This window comes from Oratosquilla oratoria, chromosome 44 (assembly GCF_046742065.1).
Source record: "Oratosquilla oratoria isolate Oo_2021 chromosome 44, ASM4674206v1, whole genome shotgun sequence".
NCBI classification, from domain to species: domain Eukaryota; kingdom Metazoa; phylum Arthropoda; class Malacostraca; order Stomatopoda; family Squillidae; genus Oratosquilla; species Oratosquilla oratoria.
The window spans coordinates 29,395,905-29,416,164 of NC_134820.1; the positions used below are offsets into that span (position 1 = coordinate 29,395,905).

Consider the following 20,260-nt stretch of genomic DNA (forward strand, 5'->3'; position numbering starts at 1 on the left):
CAAGGCCGCTTCATTAAATCGGTGACCCCCCCTCTCCGTCCCCCCATAGAAATCATAATAATAATAAATTGATCAATAAAAACTGTAATAATGTAAATAACAAATAAAATACATAAATAAATGCATAGGTATAGTTAAATAATAAACAAACAGGTAAATAGTAAATAATAATAAATTGACATATAACTAATAATAAATGAAAATCACAGACAGACAAATGATAACAAAACAAAAACAAATAATATAAAATAAATTATAATCACCACCTGACAGACATATAATCATTAACCATAGATATGACAAGTGCCTTAAATTTATGGTACTAGGTTAGATTCATGATGATTGATGATGATGATATGATATGGTTTAACATCACACACTCCCCCCTATCAGGAGGCGAGGATGGTGCCCTTCACAAAGGGCTTTGTAGCGTGGAATTTAATGAACCATGCCCTTGGTTCAACTTCGCTAGTGGCAGGATTCGAACCGCCCTCACCTCGACCTTCGCCGCAAGTAACGATGCCCTAACCCGCTCAGCCAGCGAGCTTCATATTCATGAAACGGATAAACATTTATTCATCCTAATTATTAACCAAATAGTTGCCTTCATTAGATCCAGACCAATCTAAGGATGTGTATGAAAGTGGCGGTTGCCAGCGGGCCTACCGAAATAAACACCACGTGAAGACAGAGCTTTTATTTGTACGACGTTTCACTTGTTACAGTTTTTTCAAGTACATAGTAGTAATATACACATGACTGAGATTAAATAAGAGGAACAGGGAGAACAGAGTATAGGGGTAGGGAGGTAGGTAGGGAGTATCAGGGGGTGGTCACTGAATATTAGGGAAGGTTAAGGAGATGGACCAAATGTCTGGGAGCAGGAAAGGTTAAGGATAAGATGGAACAATTGGCTGGGTGAAGGACATTAGCTCCCATCAGAGGAGCAAAAGGAAGAAAATAAGAAGGGTGAGCAATTGTCTACTGGTGGACAACGACCTTGAGAGGAATAGGGGGATTTTGGAGGCCAACTAGGAATAGCTTAAAATTTTGTTGGCAATGGGTATTAAAGGAATTAGGTGGGGTTAGATATTTAACATTCCCCTATTTTGTTCAATTGTGCTGGTTCCTTGTATGATGGGTGCTTCCAAACATTTTCTATGGATCTTGTCAGGCTCATGTACCAGAAGTTCTGCCTTCTCCCAGTCCATCAGGTGGTTGCTACTGTTCCTGTCTGCAATATACACTTTGGTGATATCATGCCAGATATTGTATTGGAGTTCTCTGATCCAGAGTTTTTAAGGTTGCATGATGTTTCTCCAATGTATGATTTTTCACATCCTGAGCATGGAATCAGATAAACAACAATTTTATTGTCCACTCCCCCTCATACATCACAGCATCATCCATACACCATTCTCCATTCACCCTTATCTTCTGTCCTCTCCCATCCCGAAATGTCGTACTAATAAAGGCTCAGTTCTCACACGTTTATTTCGATTTAAGGATGGACACTAACACACTGTCAGTGCAATGCAATCTTTATTATTAAACTTCAAACATTTCAGAACACGTATTTACATTTTGTACATGAATCAGATACAGAAAAAATACAGCCCCCTGAAAGACAAATAAAAAACATCCCAATTACAGGTTTCAACAAATTAACAATACCACTTCCTATTCCCACTGGGCTAGATTCTCCATATCCAAAAGCACGTGAACTTTGACTAACAAGAAGCGAGATGTGATAATGAAGTGATGAGAAATGAAGAACTTCTTGTGAACGTGAATAATGAAATGATTCAAGATGAGAAATGTGCACATCCTCTTTTACTTGTTTCTGTACATTCGAAAGTGTCATGTCACAGTACCATTTGTTTGCTCCTATTTCTGAGGTATCGTGTTACTCTTGTAAACGGATATATTTCAGGGCGTTCATAATTTCTTGGAATTAAGGCTTGCCAATACAAGTTTACTGTCCTTTTCTAATATTGAAAAATGCAATTAACGGGTAAAAAATTATATTAATAAACAAAATAATTATAAAAATGTTAACTACATTACAAAGCTATTCTTTTTTCGTATCTATCGAAATAGAGAAAATCGTCCTCTGAGAGTCGGGAGTCGTCCTTCGCGATGAAGGAGTGCACCTTCGATGTCAGCTTGTTTAGGAAGGCGGGAAAGGGTTCCAAGTGCCGCAATCGATGGTTTACTTCGAAGCATTTGACTCGAAACTCTGGTGACATCTTCAGCAGTTACTTCACCTAGGGACAAAATAATCCAATTTAAGATAACTATAACCAGTACATAGTGCAGTGTTCTTACAATGAATGTATTCTATACATGAATGTACATACACCAGTAATGATGTCAAGTGACAAGCTTTCATGAGAGGGGTACACCTTGAATAACTACTATAGACATATCATAGGCCCTTTTCATTTTATAAGGCCTATTGTAATTTCACACAAATTGCTCAAACCAGTTAACAATATACATTATTCTCAACCAGTTTACTTACTGATCAGGTCCATGAAATGCTGAGGTTGTAATCTTTTCCCTGTTGCCAAAACTTGCCTACCAATATCTTCAAAAATAACTGGTCGACTTTCAAGGTTCATGAGAAGCATCGACTGCAGCTGGACCTTGGCACGCTGAAATTTTACCTTGAAATTACTAATAAATCTTAATTAAAATATAGGTCTTTTTTCAACTTTTAATGTCGAAATAGAAATACTATGGAACTTGAACATTCCAGGGGTTAAAACCTGGAATCTGAAAAAAATTTCAGGAAAATTTTGCCCTAGAAATCAAACATTTTTGAAACTCAGACATACAGTAATGCATGCTACGCATGTTTCAATAAAAAAGATAGATCCTAGCAGACTTTCACCAACTGGCACTACAAACTCTCATAGGTGTGAAAAATTCCTACACATACAACCTAGCAAGATCTCGCACAAATGCAATGAAGGCCTTCACTAATACCTTCAACCACTCTTGGCTCTACAACAAAATTCCAGCGATCAAGAAAAGAGCACCTATATATATTTGTCTTCTTCATCTCTTCCATTACCTTTTATAGTACTTCATTCATAGTTTTTATGGTCTTTCCTTGTCCAACATTTCCTTATTCTAATAGAGCAATTTCCCAAACTTAGTCTTGCAGTTCTACATCAGCAACCAATTTGGACTCTTCCTTTGTTGCCATATTTTTAACAAGTTTCTCACTTACCTTTTGTTATCTTGTTAATTCTATATATTCTTTTTTTCTTGTACTATCTCCTATTTCTACATCATTAACTCTATTTTGTTGTATTTTTTGTCCATTAGCTAATTTTAATAATCACTCCAACACCGAGATGCTAATTGCCTATTTCAGTCTTAACTAATGTCCACTAAACTGTTTGGCAGGATCCTTGTATTGCTTTTCCTTCCTATTATTCCACTCAGGTGTTTTAGAGTTGTCTTCACTGTCCAACTGCCAGCATCTATGTATGAAATACCCATTATTTCTCAAATCTCTCGTACAAAGGCAAAGACTCTTCCCACCTCACCACCACCTCTGGACTTTCTGAAAACACTGGGGCTGTCACACCATATATTCCCCTTGCTGACTCACAACACGGTTTTAGGCCACTACACTCCACAAACACTCTTCTGACAAACCTCACACAAAGAATTTTAGATGGCATCAATTCAGATAGGCCCCACCACAGAACACTTCTTATAACATTGGACATTAGTAAAGCTTTTGATGCTATCCCCCGCCACAACCTAACAAATAAAATATATAACACAGACATGCACAATAACACCAAAAGATGGCTGGCCAATTATCTGGCAGGCAGGAATGCTCATGTGTCATATAATGGCCAATCATCGCACATCAGAAACATTAAGAACGGAGTACCACAGGGCTCAGTTCTATCCCCCACATTATTTAATCTATACATGCATGACTTACCCACGCCAGACACCTCAGAAATACAAATCTCTTCCTACGCAGACGACATAACAATCACATGCATACATCGTAACACAGACAAAGCTGCAGAAATAATCCAGCCTTACCTTGACACACTCAACACATGGTTCATCACAAACAGACTCAAAATAGCTCCAACCAAATCTACAGCAACACTTCTCACAAACTGGACAAAAGAACACAAATACATACCTCATCTCTACATCAACAACACTCTAATACCACACACAAACACACCGAAAATTCTTGGTGTAACATACGATACATCCATGTCTTTCAAACAACACCTCACAAACATAAAAAACAAATGCACACCTAGACTTAACGCACTTAAGTCAATCACTGGAACAACATTTGGACAAAACAAAGAAACTAATATAACAATATACAAACAATGCATACGCTCAGTGATGAATTATGCGAGTCCTGCATGGGCTCCTAATCTCAGTGAGACACACCACAACACCCTTCAAATCATACAAAACAAAGCCCTAAAAACAATTACAGGCTGCACAAATACATCACCTACAGACCATTTACACCATGAAACAAAAGTCCTCAAAGTCAAGGACCACCTCGACATGAGAGGCACACAAACACTTGCTGCAGCCACCACAAACACATCACACCCGCTACACTACATAGCAGAACACCCACACACACCAAGAAACATTAAAACTACACCCAAAGACCTTTATTACACACAGATACTCTCTTCTCTTCCTCCACAACCACCAAATACCAGCCTCCGGAAACATATTCATAATCATATCACTCACCGCTCCATTAACACACTGAAAGACAACACACTGCTGCATGCCAGACCCCCTGATATCCACCCTTCTGAATCCTCTCTCCCACGTAAGGACAGAGTCCACTTGGCCAGACTGCGATGCGGTCACCACCCAGCACTTCTAAGCTACCAGAAGAGGCTGGACGACCGTGTTGTGAACAGCTGCCCAGGATGTAACACTTCACCCCATACCATACAACACATAATGGAAGACTGCATTATACACAATCATGCACGCAAACAACACAACATACACTCTATAAAGGATTTGTGGGAAAACCCAGTTTCGGCTGTGGCCTTCCTTGGGGAGACGGGACTGCTCGGACAGACAGTCTAGGGAACGACAACAACAACAACAACACTGGAGGAAAGAAAACAAGGTGACTAGTTCAGGGCCCTGACATGGGTAAATGCCCCACCCCCCCCAACACACACACACACACCACCACCTTCCACATCTGATGGTCACTAGCACGATTCACATGTAACATTCATCCACAAAACAACGTTTATACACACAACTCATGATAAATAAATCATGCATTAAAAGTACATTAGGGGGAATTTGCTTTACCTTCTTTTCACCAAAAGTGCCACCCCGGGGCATTGCCCCCCCCCCTGCCCCTCCCCTTGTCGGGGCCCTGGACTAGTTTCAATTGCATAAGCTGGAATACTAAAAGAAAGTACCTCAAGCTCCTGTTTTCCCACAACACCAGCCATGGCTACAAACTCTCTGGTAAGCACTTGGGTGAGATCAGTAAGGTGTGTTGGATGTCCTGAGGCATGAATACAGAAGAGACCGCTGTCACTGTAGGCATGATTGTAGGCTGTGGCGTTGTGCATCCAATGGTACCTGCAGAATAATAAAAAATTGTACTGTATACTTCCTCTAGATGAACACTAGGTCTTAAACTTTGTTTCAGCAACTAAAAAATACATATATATACCAAAGGCTTTTTCCCCCTTACAAGCAAGGGAGGTAGCCAAAAAAGAAAAAGTCGTAAAAACCATTCCCACCCATTCCATCCCTAAACTAAAAAATAATTATTAATAAATGATATATACACTGGTATGCAGAAAAGACCCTTTCCCCCTCTTTTGGATGAATGGACAAGTCTACACACCCACATCATATATACATACACATCAAAATGTCTTCTCTCCCTTATGAGGGGGAGGGCCAAGGCAAAGCATGCACTCACTCCAAACCCATTGATCACCACATCGGACAAAGAGTCCTACCGTCTCCAGCAACACTGCTTGGGTCAAAAGCAATGTAGTGAGGCACAGCTCTTCAACGGGAGAGGCCCAATACCCCGAGTTGGTTTACCTTCCGCTGCTTCACAGTATGGCAACCACGTCCTTGTCCATTCAAAAATAAATTATGAAGCACTTCATCCAGGAGTTGCCAAGATAAGAGGAAGGGAAGAGGGTGGAGGGGAGTGGAGTATGTAGGGGATGTAATGGGTGAGAGTGGTTTCTATGCCTTTGTCTTTTTGGCTACCTTTCTTATGAGGGGGGAAAAGCCTTTGGTATGTGTATTTACTTCATCCATTCATCATCTTTTTATTATTCAATCCTCAGGTCCTCCCATTGATTAATCCAAGAGGAAGCTTTGGACTTCCACCTGTGTTGTGGTAGTAAGGGATTATTTATATGTCATTGGCTTACTGAAGTAGTAGGAGGGAAGTGATTTATTTGTCAGCTCTTCTTATGTGAAAAGGTAGAGGAAATATATAGATGAAGTTGATAGAGAGATCTTAGGCCCAATCTGGAGATAGTGCCTGGGGCTTCACATGACGGAGAAGAACTGTGCTCATGAATTCTTGTTAATGGGTGGCAAGGAGACAATTTTCTCTGTCATCCATTTTACAAAATTTTAATGTATTCTCCCCCTCATAACGGGGGTGGCAGACAAAACACACACACACACACACACATCGTTAGCAAAACTCATTTACCCATCCAAGTAACCAGATGAATCTATACTGTAATAAACAAGCTGAAAAAACCTTACCTGTTCAAAACATTTGTATAGAGTCGTGTGTACATGCCCTTTCCAGGCCCTCCTGCACTAAAGCTACCACCACCTCCCATCATCATGTTGAGAACACAACACGTGACAAAGTCCTTATGCTGATGTCCCACGGATTCAAGCCCAATTACCAAGTGGGCAAGTTCAGGAAGGGGATTGGGACCGATGGAAACATCTGAGAGATCAGCTTCCTCCTTTGTGGCGAGTAAAAGAGTGAACATATTAATAAAGGATGGTAATGGGTACTTGTGAATAGTTTAAAATATTTCGGAGTATATCTTTCAATAATTCAAATCTTTTATAAATCAAAGAAAGCATTTCTGAGGAACACATCAATCCGTCTCAGTGGGATGAAACCTCTCGTTTGTGTTTACTCACAATCCCAATCCATTCTTGATGAATATCACAATCTTATGGAAACTGGAATTGAACTATTTCATACATCCAAGATTTTGATCAAAGTCATTTGAGGAAATTAAGTAAATCCTTACCTGTACAATTCCACCTGTATACTGGGCGACAGAACAATCGACTTCGATGCCTCTGCCACTTCCTAAAGAAGGATCATCCTGCCATATTGCTGGTTTTTCAACAAAATATCTGAGGGGTAAGTGGAAAATCTTTTAAGAGTGAAAATTAATTCATCATATATAATATGCAAATCCATACATACACATCAATGACTCATAGTTAAGTTGAAACACACACCTACTACACACACTAGAACCTCCCTTCCGGCCACAACATCTCTTCGACTATTTTCAACCATTCTCTGTTCATTCCTATCATTTGAGTACTCACTCACTTGCTCAACAGACATTCCTCTTACATCTAATGCTCCTTTCACCCCATTCAATTTTGGTCTTCCTCTTAAATTCACTTCATCCACTTTTACTTCCCACACCCTTTTCTGCTTGTCTTTCATCACTTATTCTGAGCTATCATTGATTAATACTGTTTAATGTTACAAACTCCCCCCTCTCGGAGGGATAGGACAGTGCCCCATACAGAGGACTTAGTAGCAAGGAATTTAATGAACCATACCCTTGGTTCAACTTCTCCAGTGGCAGGATTCGAACCGCCATCCCCTCAACCTTCACCGCAAGCGATGACGCCCTAGCCAGCTCAGCCAGCAAGCTTCCAACTCAGCCATCATAAAACTTACAACAAAACTACTGGTATTCTACATGCATCATGTATAATGACAGCGCAAACATCTTACCTGTCAGCAAGTTGAACTAGTTTGTCATGACTGACTCCGACTCCTGCTAGGACCATTCGTTTTGGAATGTGGTGCTTCCTCAAGTAACTAAAGAGAGTATGCCGATCTATCTTCATGACATTTTCGGGAGGGCAGATTTTTGGAAGCCCAAGTGTGTTATCACGATACGCTGACTGCCAAAGGAGATATTGAGGTAGTCTATTCAGTAAAACCTTATTATATTGTAGTAGAAAATCAGTTTCATGGGAAATGTTTTGGTATACAATATACATACATATATACTAAAGGCTTTTTCCCCCTTACAAGAGAGGTAGAGTCTTTGTTTTTTGGCTACCTCCTTTGTAAGGGGGAAAAAGCCTTTGGTATATGTATGTATGGAAGGGCGGTGAGTTAAACACAGAGAACAGCTGGAGTTTTATTCTCTGACATTTCATCCTTACCAGGACATTCTCAAAGTACTTTGAGAATGTCCTGGTAAGGACGAAACGTCGGTGAATAAAACTCCAACTGTTCTCTGTGTTTAACTCACCACCCTTCCACTCATTTGTCTTCCATACTTCAACATTTGTATATACATTGTATACCAAAACATTTCCCATCAAACTGATTTTCTACTGCTTCACTCCAATTCAAAAACTTTTTCCAGCAAAGTGAAATACAACAATTATCAGTTCAAGTTATGGGTATGATATAAATACAAGATTGAAAATTTTGTACAAAATGCACAATACTTACAGCATGAATCATCTCCATTAGAATAGCATCTTTCTCTGGCCGTAACTGAAGATCTTCTAAGTCATACGTAACAGCCATCTTGGCATCTAGTATCTGTTAATAGAACATCAAGACTAGTACTTTTTTTACTACATAAAAAGGGGGGGGAGGGGTTGCCGATTAAATGAAGCGGCTTTGCTGTGTATGTGCTGTGTCTTGCTACATTGCCTCTGGCCCAGGGCAGTGGGCAAGATGCAGGGATGACCAGTAATCCAGGAGTAGCCAAGATAAGAGGGAGGGAGGGGTGATTGGGAGTGGAGCATGAGGGGATGGAATGGGTGGGAGTGGATTTTATGCCTTTGTTTTTTTGGCTACCTCCCTTGTAAGGGGGAAAAAGCTATTGGTGTGTGTGTGTATGTATGTATGCATGTATGCATAAGAAAACAAATGCAGCACAGCCACAGATGTAGATAAATTAATCCATCACCCCAAACATCTCATACAGGAGACCCACAACCAGGTAATCAACAAGAACCAGCAGATTAGCCCATTACTCATTCAAAACATCTGCATATCTCTTTAAATTTATATTTTTCTGACACTTTTCTTCTAGGTATCTTAAGAATATTTTGTTTTTTCATTGGCACACTTATGGAAAATCCTACTCACTTCCTCTTCAGTGAGAACTGGTCGTAGAGTCACTTCTGAAAGAATTTTGATAACTGGCTCCAAGCCTGTTGTTTCTACTGATGCTGCATAAATAAAAGTGTCCCTGAAAAAATTATACAAATTAATAAAATAAACAAATTATGTACATTATACACTAATTCATGCTAAACAAAAAAATTGTAATGAAAGGGTTATACTTAAAAGACTTCTAAATCAAAAGACTTGCCCCCCCTTACTGAAATACAGAGCTAAAATATAAACAAAGATAATTTCACTGACTAAGGCTGCAATTTCCCTTATGTGGGAATTGGCAGTAAGGGCAAACCCCCACACCACACAGCAGGGGTGGAAAGAATATTCAAATGCAGTTGTGATGAAACTTTTGGCAGAAATTGAACAATTCACATCTGAATACACCCAGAGTACTCTTAGTGCAAAATGGCTTATGGCAGTATCTAACACCTCTCTAATAATGCTCAACTCTGATTGGCTAACTCTCCTGCCCTCCACACTTGCCTGAGGCATCCCTCAACAGACCAAGGGGAGCGATAATGTGTGGTCCATTTTTTACGGCAAATTTTTGTGCTACTGATGTGCTACTGGCCAAATGGTTGTTCTTTACAAGGCAAAGCACCCAGTGACTGAAATTGTGCAGATAACTGGGCTAGGCCACAAAACCTACCACATCATCGAAAGATTATCCGAGAGGCAAACAGTTTCTTCCTGTTCCCAAGCCAGTCAAGGAGGTCACAAAAAAATATCTCCAAGGCAAGAGCATCAGGGCTGCAAAGTGAGGGTTGGCATTTACTTGTTTCTTGATGACAGCCCTGGTCCTTGGGGACGTCTTTCGTGGCCTTCCTGACTTTGGCTTGGGTACAGGGAGGAACTGCTCGACTTCCTTACAAAATATTTTGATGATGTGGTAGATGGTTTTCCAGCCTAGCCCAGTTACTTGCACAATTTATGGCACTGGGTGCACTTGGCCAACAACTTGGGGCTTGGTTGTTCTGTTAACCATCTCCAGCAGCCATCAGTAGCACAACAACAACAAAAAACTCGGAGTGGTTTTTGGGTGGCATAGTTATTGCAAGCACTAAACAACAGCACCAAAAACAGCGAAAACACAGCAAAAACACCGCAAACACAGCTAATTAACGTCCGTTAATGAGAGGTCTTACTGTCTCTTGCTACATTGCTTCTGACGAAGGGCAGTGGGCAAGATGCAGGGATGAACCATCATTCAGGAGGAGCCAAGAAAAGAGGGAGGGAGGGGTGGTGAATGGGAGTGGATTTTGTGGGGATGAAATGGGTGGGAGTGGATTTATGCATTTTGATTTTGACTACCTCTCTTGTAAGGGAGAAAAAGCCCCTGGTATATGTATGTATATATGTATTGTGACAATTATAATGAAGTGAAAATACAAACCACAAGTTCATGATGCAAGCAAACTACATTTCCAGACCATACCTGGATGACTGACAGTCACAAATGCCTCCCAGTTTCTCAAATGTGCCCATAATACTTTCTCGAGATAAGTTTAGTGTCCTCTGAAACAAACAAATAATTTGGTTAGTCCAAAATATAAAAATTTTATCAACACAATACTAATACTTACCTTTTGAATAACCTTAAAATTTATCGATTTCTTTCATTAATCTACTTTTATTATTTTTCCTCATTTATCCTTTATGGTAATTAATATCTTTATCGTATCTTTATCACAATAAAGCAAAGCCCATGGGAGCGACACTTCACTCCCAAATTAAAAAAAAAATAAAAAAAATAAATAAATAAATTAAATAAAATGAATAAATAAAATAAAATAAATAAATAAATAAGATAAAGCAAATGTGTTTATCAATGCTGCACAAATCTCTGCTATCAACCTCTTCTACACCTGGGGACACTTGCTTATTTGAGTCTTACAATCAGCCTATCTTATCTTTATGGCACACTGTTGCTATCATTGGGGCTAAACCTATCTTAACAGCCATTTCTGTGACATATGGCACTTATCACAACACAAAAAAAAGGAAGAAAAAATGTGTATTTACCTAATTGTATTTACCTAGTAGTATCTTGCAGGAAAGGGGAGCTATGCTCATGGTGTCCCGCCTTTGTATCTCACAGTGTCTAGTTTGCTCTTAAATTTGTGTATGTTTTTTGCACACACTATTGTTTTGGGGGATGTGTGTAGGCATATGTATATATATATATAAAAATGATGACTTGGTTCAACATCATGAATGCCCCCTATCAGGAGGCTAGGACGGTGCTCCTTTACAGAGGACTTTGTAGCATGGAATTTAATGAACCATACCCTTGGTCCAACTTGCCTGTGGCAGAGTTTGATCCACCGTCACTTTGATCTCCACTGCGAGTAGTGACGCTATAACCCAACTGGCCAGCGAGCATCCATATATATATATATATATCTCTGTTCATGATATGATGGAAGGCATGCACTTACCCTTCACACATCCTGCATTCATTTGTTGTCCCTTTTATCTAAGCTCCTGAATAAAGGATTATCCTTGTCCCTGCCCCAATGTTTGGGTCAGAAGCATTGCAACAAGAGACAGTACTTCCATAGCAGGGCCCAACAATCATACTTAGATTTAAATTCATGTATGCTTCTAATATGGGCTATATATCATTCTAGACTATTCCAAGAGTTTATGTATCTAAAGAAAACCAATTTTTCACACTTCCTCATTTATCTATTTCTATTATTCAATCATTTCTATTTTCCTCATGACCTCACGAATCCTTCCCATCCCTGACATCCTATGTCTGCCCCTTTGGTGGCCTGAACACACCAATCAAGTCATCTCGTTCTATTTGATCCTTCCTTCAATGTTGGTGGCAGGTCTAATGGTTTCAGTCTCTTTACATGGCTTATCCGCCAGGTTGGGAACCAATTTGGTTGCAACTTTTTGTATCCTCTCAATTTTGTCTCTGTATTTCAAAGGAAGATTGCTGGATGAGCGGGTTAGGGCGTTGTTACTTACGGCAAAGGTCGAGGGGATGGCGATTCGAATCCTGCCACCAACAAAGTTGAACCAAGGGCATGGTTAATTAAATTCCATGCTACAAAGCCCTCTGTGAGGGGCACCATCCTAGTCTTCCAATAGGGGGAAGTTTGTGATGTTAAACCATATCATTATCATCATATTTCAATTATGGTCTTTTTTGAGCTGTTGCCCACTAACAATACTTCATTTTTTTTATTGTTAGTATTTATGTTTTCAGGAAATATAGTCTCTAATCCTTTTACAGCAGCTGAGAGTCCTCTTTCTTCACTCTCCTCATGATCTATGCTTCTGCAAACATGTTAGTATCGCTTGTTTTTGAGACTTCAGTGCAAGCACGCTAGTATAGTTCTAACTTCTGTGTGGCTAATGTATGGAAGGGTTTGACATAGTTGGGAGCTTGGTGGTCATGTCTCAAGTGCTTGTTTTGTCATCTGAATAAGAACATGTTTTAATATGGATGTGTCCTGTGATGCAAATGGTACTCAGACGTTTGAGTAGTATGCTGCTGCTGTATTTTCTTTTTGTTGCATTCATGTATACTATAGAACTTACCCCAAAAGACAATTTCTCCAAGAAATGTGAGATTCCGCTGGGATATGCAACTTCATACCTGCTTCCACTGTCAATCACAACTGTAACGAGAATGTCACCCTCATTAGGTTATGGTAAACAAAACTGATGTTATATCGGCATACAACATCCCTTGTTAGAATTACGTGCTAATTTACACTTAAAAGAAATGAAATATAGAGGTACATAAAGTAGACTGTTAAACAACTACAGTTAGAGATTAGTAGTATTCATTATACAAAAAAGATGTGAACTGAAAATGAACTATACCTTGTTATTAGGTTCACTTAAACCCTGCAATTGACCCCAATGTTGCTTCCCTGTGAAGAGAACGGTCACCAAGGCAGTTTTGTTATGAAGCCGCTACCCTGTTATCAATGAAATCTACAAGTAACCATCCATTCCCTATTGAACTCCACAGCAACTAAACAGTTACTGCCCCCCCCCTAAGTAATTCATACTGGGCCTGTTTCATCACAGCTAATTCAAAAATAGAAATCCCAGTATCAGGCACAGCAACCTGATTTCAATATATTATGGACAGTAGCTTCAGTCACCCAGAAAAGCTGGTAACCAATGTCCATACAGACACTCATAACTAAATCTTCATTCCTTTTCAAGAATGGGGACAGATTACCACAACATATCACACTCAAGTTACCATGTCTAACGTTGGGTTTCTAGTCTGGAATGGCTGCGGTGAAACCGGTGGTCTGTACATTGTTGAACAATGCTCTAACCCCCTTAACCCATAGGGCATTCTCTCTGTACATAGTGTTCCAGTTATCATCACAGTGTTCACATCAGGGTTGGTCACCCACTCAACCTGATATCACGTACTGTAAATTTTGGCTTCCATTTATTTCATTCAGTCTAGTAGCAGCCCCTGGATTGAAGGGGTTAAGATTATGACTACAATTTGCTATAATTGTTAATGTTAGTATACAAAATCACATCAATATTCTAGGCTACTTAAAACCATGTAAAACACTTCTGGCCCAAGAATGGATATTATTCATGACACACATCCCACGTAAACAACACATCTGGGATTTGTTTTACCATAATTTTGTATCATCTTCATTTTGAGAACTTTCAATACAGGTGGACAGCCACTGTCAGTACAAGACGTACAGTAACTACCAGAAGTTGAATATGTCTGAACTTGCACAATGACAACTTTTGGTAGGATTTGTGCAAAAGAAAAAATAACAATTCACCTGTTCATGGCAAACTGTTGCAGCCACTTGCATGTTACAGGCAAATCAATGATAAGTTTTAAGTAGAATAATGAGAAAAAATATAACATATACTGTGCCTTTTACTGGACACTGTCTTTGAACTTGCCCACCATATGAAACTCAGATCAATACACACCAAACTCAGTGCCTGAAGAATACCTAACTGCCAGTACATGAACTGTATTTTCAATATTCATAAAGATTTCTAGTAGATACATACACTGGGGTCTAGACATACAAACAATCTGTTCCAGAGGCCTACTTATCAACAAAGGCTATCGGCTTTGTAACTGTCAAAACTACAATAAAAAAACCAAGATAAATCTCAATATGAAAAGATAAAAATTTGCACACCAAGTTCACAGTGAACCATTTGTACATGGGGACCCCCTTGTATATTGAACACATTAAGTACTAAACTTATTCAAACGTGCAATAAATTAATTGGAAATTATTTCTTACCTCCTACCGTGCAAAAATTCCCATACTTTGGTTCAGACGCCACACGCAAGCCATTGCTCATCACTGTTACTTGTGTGTCAAAGGGTTTGGGCGTGGCTTTGGCATAAACCGGACGAGGCATCCATGGCACTGGGGCACTCAGAGGCACTTTGGTGATAGACACCCCATCTCCAGTTGGAGGTGTACTTGATCGGAAACGTAAAGCTTGTACTGCTGAAACACATCTCCTGTAATCAATAATTATTAAAGGTCAATACAAGTACATTGTATATACCACAATGACAAAACATAACCTATACCAGTCCTTTTTCACACAACCAAGAATTTATCATTTATATACTGTATCTGTATGTATGTATGTATGTATGTATGTATGTATGTATGTATGTATATATATATATATATATATATATATGTTTTACTCAAGGACCAGCCCACCAGTGGAATGGGGTAAGGACCGGGTCGAACCCCTTTCACGCTTATCGCCATTGTAACTATGAGAGTAATTCACTAGTGGCAGCGACATCAAACCGATAATTTTTTTGTGACAGTTATATATATATATATATATATACACACACACAACTGCACCTACAGCAGTCCTAGTTTGAATCCTGCCCAGGGCTGAAAAAATTTCAGTATCGCTGTGCTGCGAGTCATTACTCCAACTCTCGTGGGCAGAGAACTTGGGGTCTGTGTGCGTTTAAGGTCACAGAATTACCCACAGATCAATCATATATGATCTCTGAGCTCTCTTCTGGGAAGGTAATAGCTGTCAATCATGAGTCCAATGTGTGATCCAAGACCATGGTGAATCACACAAGTCCAGTACAAATTACCTCATGGGCCACTCACATTATATCGAATTCTTAGGGTTAATGTCTACATGTGCAATATCTAATTTCCTTTTCTTTTATTACAATTCTAAATTTCTGTAATTTGTCAACAGTCAATACATCAACATCACCATGGGATACATCAAAATTACATGTTTTTTGTTGTGAATTGTTGACCTATCTGTTGGGCTAGCATGATGTTAGTGTATTGCAAGCTGTTTCATATTCCTTAGCAGAATTACATTTATTTCCCTAATAAATCATCTGATGTACATTTTTTTTTCTTGCAGTCTTGTCTTCGACCTTCTCTCTTAACTTTCTGTCAAACTCCTTTTCATCTCTGGTCTTGTGTTTCTTAAACACATTTCAAACCTTCACTTTGACTTAGAGGTTATTTATTTTTCATTCAATTTTTCTTAGAATCCTCATTCATAATTACTAGAACAAGCCTACAATTAACACTCTTTACCATTTCCCACTTTCTTTTTACACCCAACCCTGTTATTTTCAGTCTAAACAGCTAATCATTTCACTTATCCCCTCCCCAATATTTTCCTATAAGATGATACTATTATCAGTCTCTTCTGACTGGATATTTGTCATTTTTCTTTGCAATGAAAATCATAATATTAGTCTTTCCTTCCAATCTACATTTGTACTTCCTCAATAATTCTGGCAATCATTTGTCTTTCACTTAGATTTTCTATTGCCATTCTAGCCAACACTTTCCAATTTCTGATCATTTAATTTCCATATATTTTTTCATTGTATTTCTTTGTACCATCCAACAGCTTTTGATTCCCTCCATAGCATCTGTATTTACATCCATCAACTGTTTTTGTTTCTAAATTACCGTCTTGTCCTCATCCTCTCAACTTTGACTTTTCAACAATTTCCTAATTTCATTTATTTCTTCTTAAAACTGCATTTTCACTTTGTACATCTGCTATTACAACCTAATGTTTTCCAAATACATATCGCATCCCTCCTAACAAGTGAACCACCACTTGAGTATGGTGCCTTCATTATGAAATTTCACTTGTCAGAGCTTCAACAAGCACATGTACTTGATAAAGCTCTTCAGAGAAATGTTGTAACAATAAGGCTTTATCTTTAAATGGTATTTTTAATAAACTGCTGGCCTACATCTTCTTTTTACTTAGTCAAACACCAAATCCACAACACCTTCCAAGGCAACGTAATATATATTCAGAATTTGAGAAGTTTCATCTCGCCCACTATTTTCTAAGACACTCCCCCCCCTCCTCCTCCTCCACCACAACGATCTTGGGGAATTGGGTTTGGGGTCACTGGCAGGAACTAGTCATTTCCTAACCTAACCTGATGTGTGAACTGGTGAGAAAAATCCACAAATACCTTCACTTTAAATATTTCACATCCTACTACTTTTTCTACTACTATATTCTGACCTCTCCAAAAACATATACTTTAAACAAATATATATTGTGTAAATATTTCAAAGAGTCTGTAGGGCATTCAATGATACATGGATATGGAAGAACCTCATCTCCAAAGTCTGTATCAAACATCAATACAGCTTTTGACAACCACATTCTGATATATTACAATATATGCACACATTCCAGTGCACTACAAAATACCATCATTTGTTGCCAATGACATCTATTGCGATTTCTGACTGGTAGTCCGCAGCTATAGCAACTACTACTATATCCAAAGTCCTGTTGCCTTAGGTGTATGGTGATGAAATAGTCCAATTCATTGTGGGACCAAAATGATACATGGACTCAGAAAATTACCTTACGAAGAGAGGCTTAGGCATCTTAACTTACACTCTCTAGAAAGACACAGGGTGAGGGGTGATCTAATTGAGGTGTGCAAGTGGATCAAAGGCTTTAACAAGGGCGATGCAAACAAGGTCATCATATTAAAACAACAGGGCAGGACTCACAGTAATGGGTATAAACTGGACAAATTTAGATTTAAAAAGGAAATAGGCAAGAATTTGTTTACTAATAGGGTGGTCAACGAATGGAATAAACTTAGTAACCATGTAGTGAGCGCTGAAACTATCAGTTGTTTTAAGAAACGATTAGACAACTTTAGGGATGGGGATGACAGGTGGTGATGGATACGGAGCTGCCTAGTGTAGGCCTTATGGTCTCTTGCAGTCTCCTTCATTCTTATGTTCTTATGGGACCAAGTATGGTATGACAGCAAGGGAGGTGTGTCCTTAATCTTGTTTAATTTATAAACAATTTCATTATTCTCTTTTGTGTATAACCACTCCAAAATCTGGTCATTCTCAATTCTGGCACTATATTTACATGGTCTTGATATCTTGACTAGTTTCTGAACAAAGATCATTTCAGTACAAGTTTAAGTTAAGTATAATTCAGCATCATATGTGTTAGAAATACAAAAATTTTGGCTTTGATACACTGCTTGGCACTATCATGATCATGATCTTATGTCTTATCTCCACTGGACTGGACTTTGTGAAATAGATTCCCCAACCTAACTTAACCATTTGGAACCAGAAATGGTGGGAACTGAAAGACAATCACAAATACCCCTAGTTACCTAGTACTCCATATGACTCATGTTGTATGCATGTATTCATAAGTGAACAAGAAATAAGTATACAGAATAAAATACTAATATATGCACAACAAAATACTACAGAAATTTCAAAATACAAAGCAACTGTTGAATAAACACATCTCTATATCTTTCATTATATTCCTGAATTATTTCATTGACATCTTTGTTCCTGTCAACACTAATTTTAACAACAAAATAATTAATCGGTTTCCAAACAAATCACTTCTTTCTAATTCCCTATTACCAATTGCATCGACTACAAATAATTCTTGATGTCATAGTTTTACACACTCATATATTGTGCCATTTAAAAAGCCGAAACACGGAACTGGACTTCTAAATCTCATATAAATTATTGTTCACTTAGAAAAGCATGTATGAAGAAGACGAGGCAATGCCAATGACCATGCCACCCCTCCATTTCCCCGTCCTCGTACATTTTACTCTACGTAACACTCTACAGTATTATTGATATGGAATAGGGCACATCATACACCCCGATGGTTTCACACATTCCTATGAACTAGATAGATTACAGATATTTAATTACCTTGAAATAATGTTACGAGGAATAGACAGCATTGCCAATATGTCTATCAGCAGACGCTTCAATAACAGGAGTGATTCAACTTGGTAGAGATTTCTTGAGGTTTACAGTATAACAAAAAAGCATCAAAATAATCATTCAAAATGTAATCGTTATTTATTTTGGAGAATTTCATACTTTTTATGTTAGCGATTTGTATATTTCTGTCTATAGTAGTTGATATTTTTTATAAACAGGGCGGTAAACCTGACTGTGCTATAAACATGCCAAATAGCGGTGACCGACCATTAAAATGGAATGAAACTATATAGGGCATCCTCATGGGCACTAAGAAATGTAATATGTATGACTTTTATGAAATAATTCCAGTTAGGACTGCTTGAAAAATATTCTCATACATTTTGGTGCAAGAATAAGTCCCCCCCAAAAATATGGATATATCATGTTATTTTACTCTACGTAGTCATATGTGGACATGTATATTTTATGGTAATCTATCAGTAGTATTTTTCTTTACATAGGGCATGTCTTTATAATATATCAACTGTATTTTTATAATATATTGTTATTTCTTAGTAACTTTGCGAGTTCCTGAAATGCGTATTGGCACCATAATCTGTCCCAGCTTCTCAGCGGTGCCAATTAGACCGGCCTATATTTTATCCACATCGACAATCCAGCCACTCTATACTACCAGTGTAAAAGTAATTATAAAAAAGAACGCTATTCACTAACATTACAGATGTCTGAGCGTTGTTTATACTTAATTGTAGTGTATAGAATTATGAATATATGCTATGCTTCCTGTCTTTGAGCAATCAGTCATTCAGTGGTCAAAGTTTGGTGTAAATTGATTTATGTTGCCTGTATCATTCCTTCTAATATATTCCATGAATTATTGTGTTTTTTGTGGAAAACAATTTCCTTAAAGCAGTCAAACATTCCTTTTCTGAGTCTTGTTACTAATTTGCTCGTTTTCTTGTTCATATGTCATCTTGATGCACCATCCATACATACATACATACATACATACATACATACATACATACATACATACATACATACATACATACATACATAAACCAAAGGCTTTCTCCTCCTTACACAGGAGGTAGCCAAAAGACAAAGGCATAGAAACTACTCCCTCCCATTCCATCCCCTACATACTCCACTCTCCTCCACCCACTTCCCTCCCTCCCATCTTGGCACCTCCTGGATGACGGGTCATCCCTGCATCTTGTCCACTGCCCTGGGTCAGAAGCAGTGTCGCAAGACAAGAGCACAACCACATCAAGGCCGCTTCATCAATTCGGCGACCCCCCCTCCTCCGTCCCTTCATGCAGAAAAGGAGAAGACAGGGAGAAATCCCTTCGGGCTGCGTCAATTTATTTCTCATACATACTCCCTCACTCCCCCTCATGCATCACAACATCATCCATACACAACCATTCTCCATTCACCCCTATCTTCTGTCCTCTCCCGTCCTTCCTCAACAGACATTCCCCTCTTTCCCAATGCCCCTTTTACCCCATCCATCCATCTCATCCTAGGACGCCCC

At 38.7% G+C, this 20,260-nt stretch overlaps 1 protein-coding gene across 1 annotated transcript; it reads right to left on the minus strand.

Moving 5' to 3' along the window:
- Positions 1–1,529: 1,529 nt before the first annotated feature.
- On the minus strand, positions 1,530–18,830 carry LOC143022216 (mitochondrial-processing peptidase subunit alpha). Its single transcript, XM_076180325.1, has 12 exons — positions 18,706–18,830; positions 14,734–14,960; positions 13,013–13,092; positions 10,893–10,972; positions 9,425–9,527; positions 8,777–8,869; positions 8,042–8,214; positions 7,311–7,419; positions 6,802–7,013; positions 5,472–5,637; positions 2,525–2,657; positions 1,530–2,267 (listed from the first exon to the last, which is right to left on the minus strand). The coding sequence occupies exons 1-12, from the start codon at positions 18,735–18,737 to the stop codon at positions 2,089–2,091; spliced, it is 1,587 nt and encodes a 528-aa protein (XP_076036440.1). The 5' UTR covers positions 18,738–18,830; the 3' UTR covers positions 1,530–2,088.
- Between the last annotated feature and the right edge of the window lie 1,430 nt (positions 18,831–20,260).

What these genes read in the sequence shown, in the direction of transcription:
- LOC143022216 (XM_076180325.1), bottom strand. Translation starts at nt 18,737, where the DNA reads ATGCTGTCTATTCCTCGTAACATTATTTCAAG. An exon ending in CAGTTCTCACTGAAGAGGAA is followed by an intron (nt 8,870 to 9,424) that starts GTGAGTAGGATT and finishes TTCTATTAACAG; the next exon opens with ATACTAGATGCCAAGATGGC. An exon ending in TATACAAATGTTTTGAACAG is followed by an intron (nt 5,638 to 6,801) that starts GTAAGGTTTTTT and finishes ATTATTCTGCAG; the next exon opens with GTACCATTGGATGCACAACG.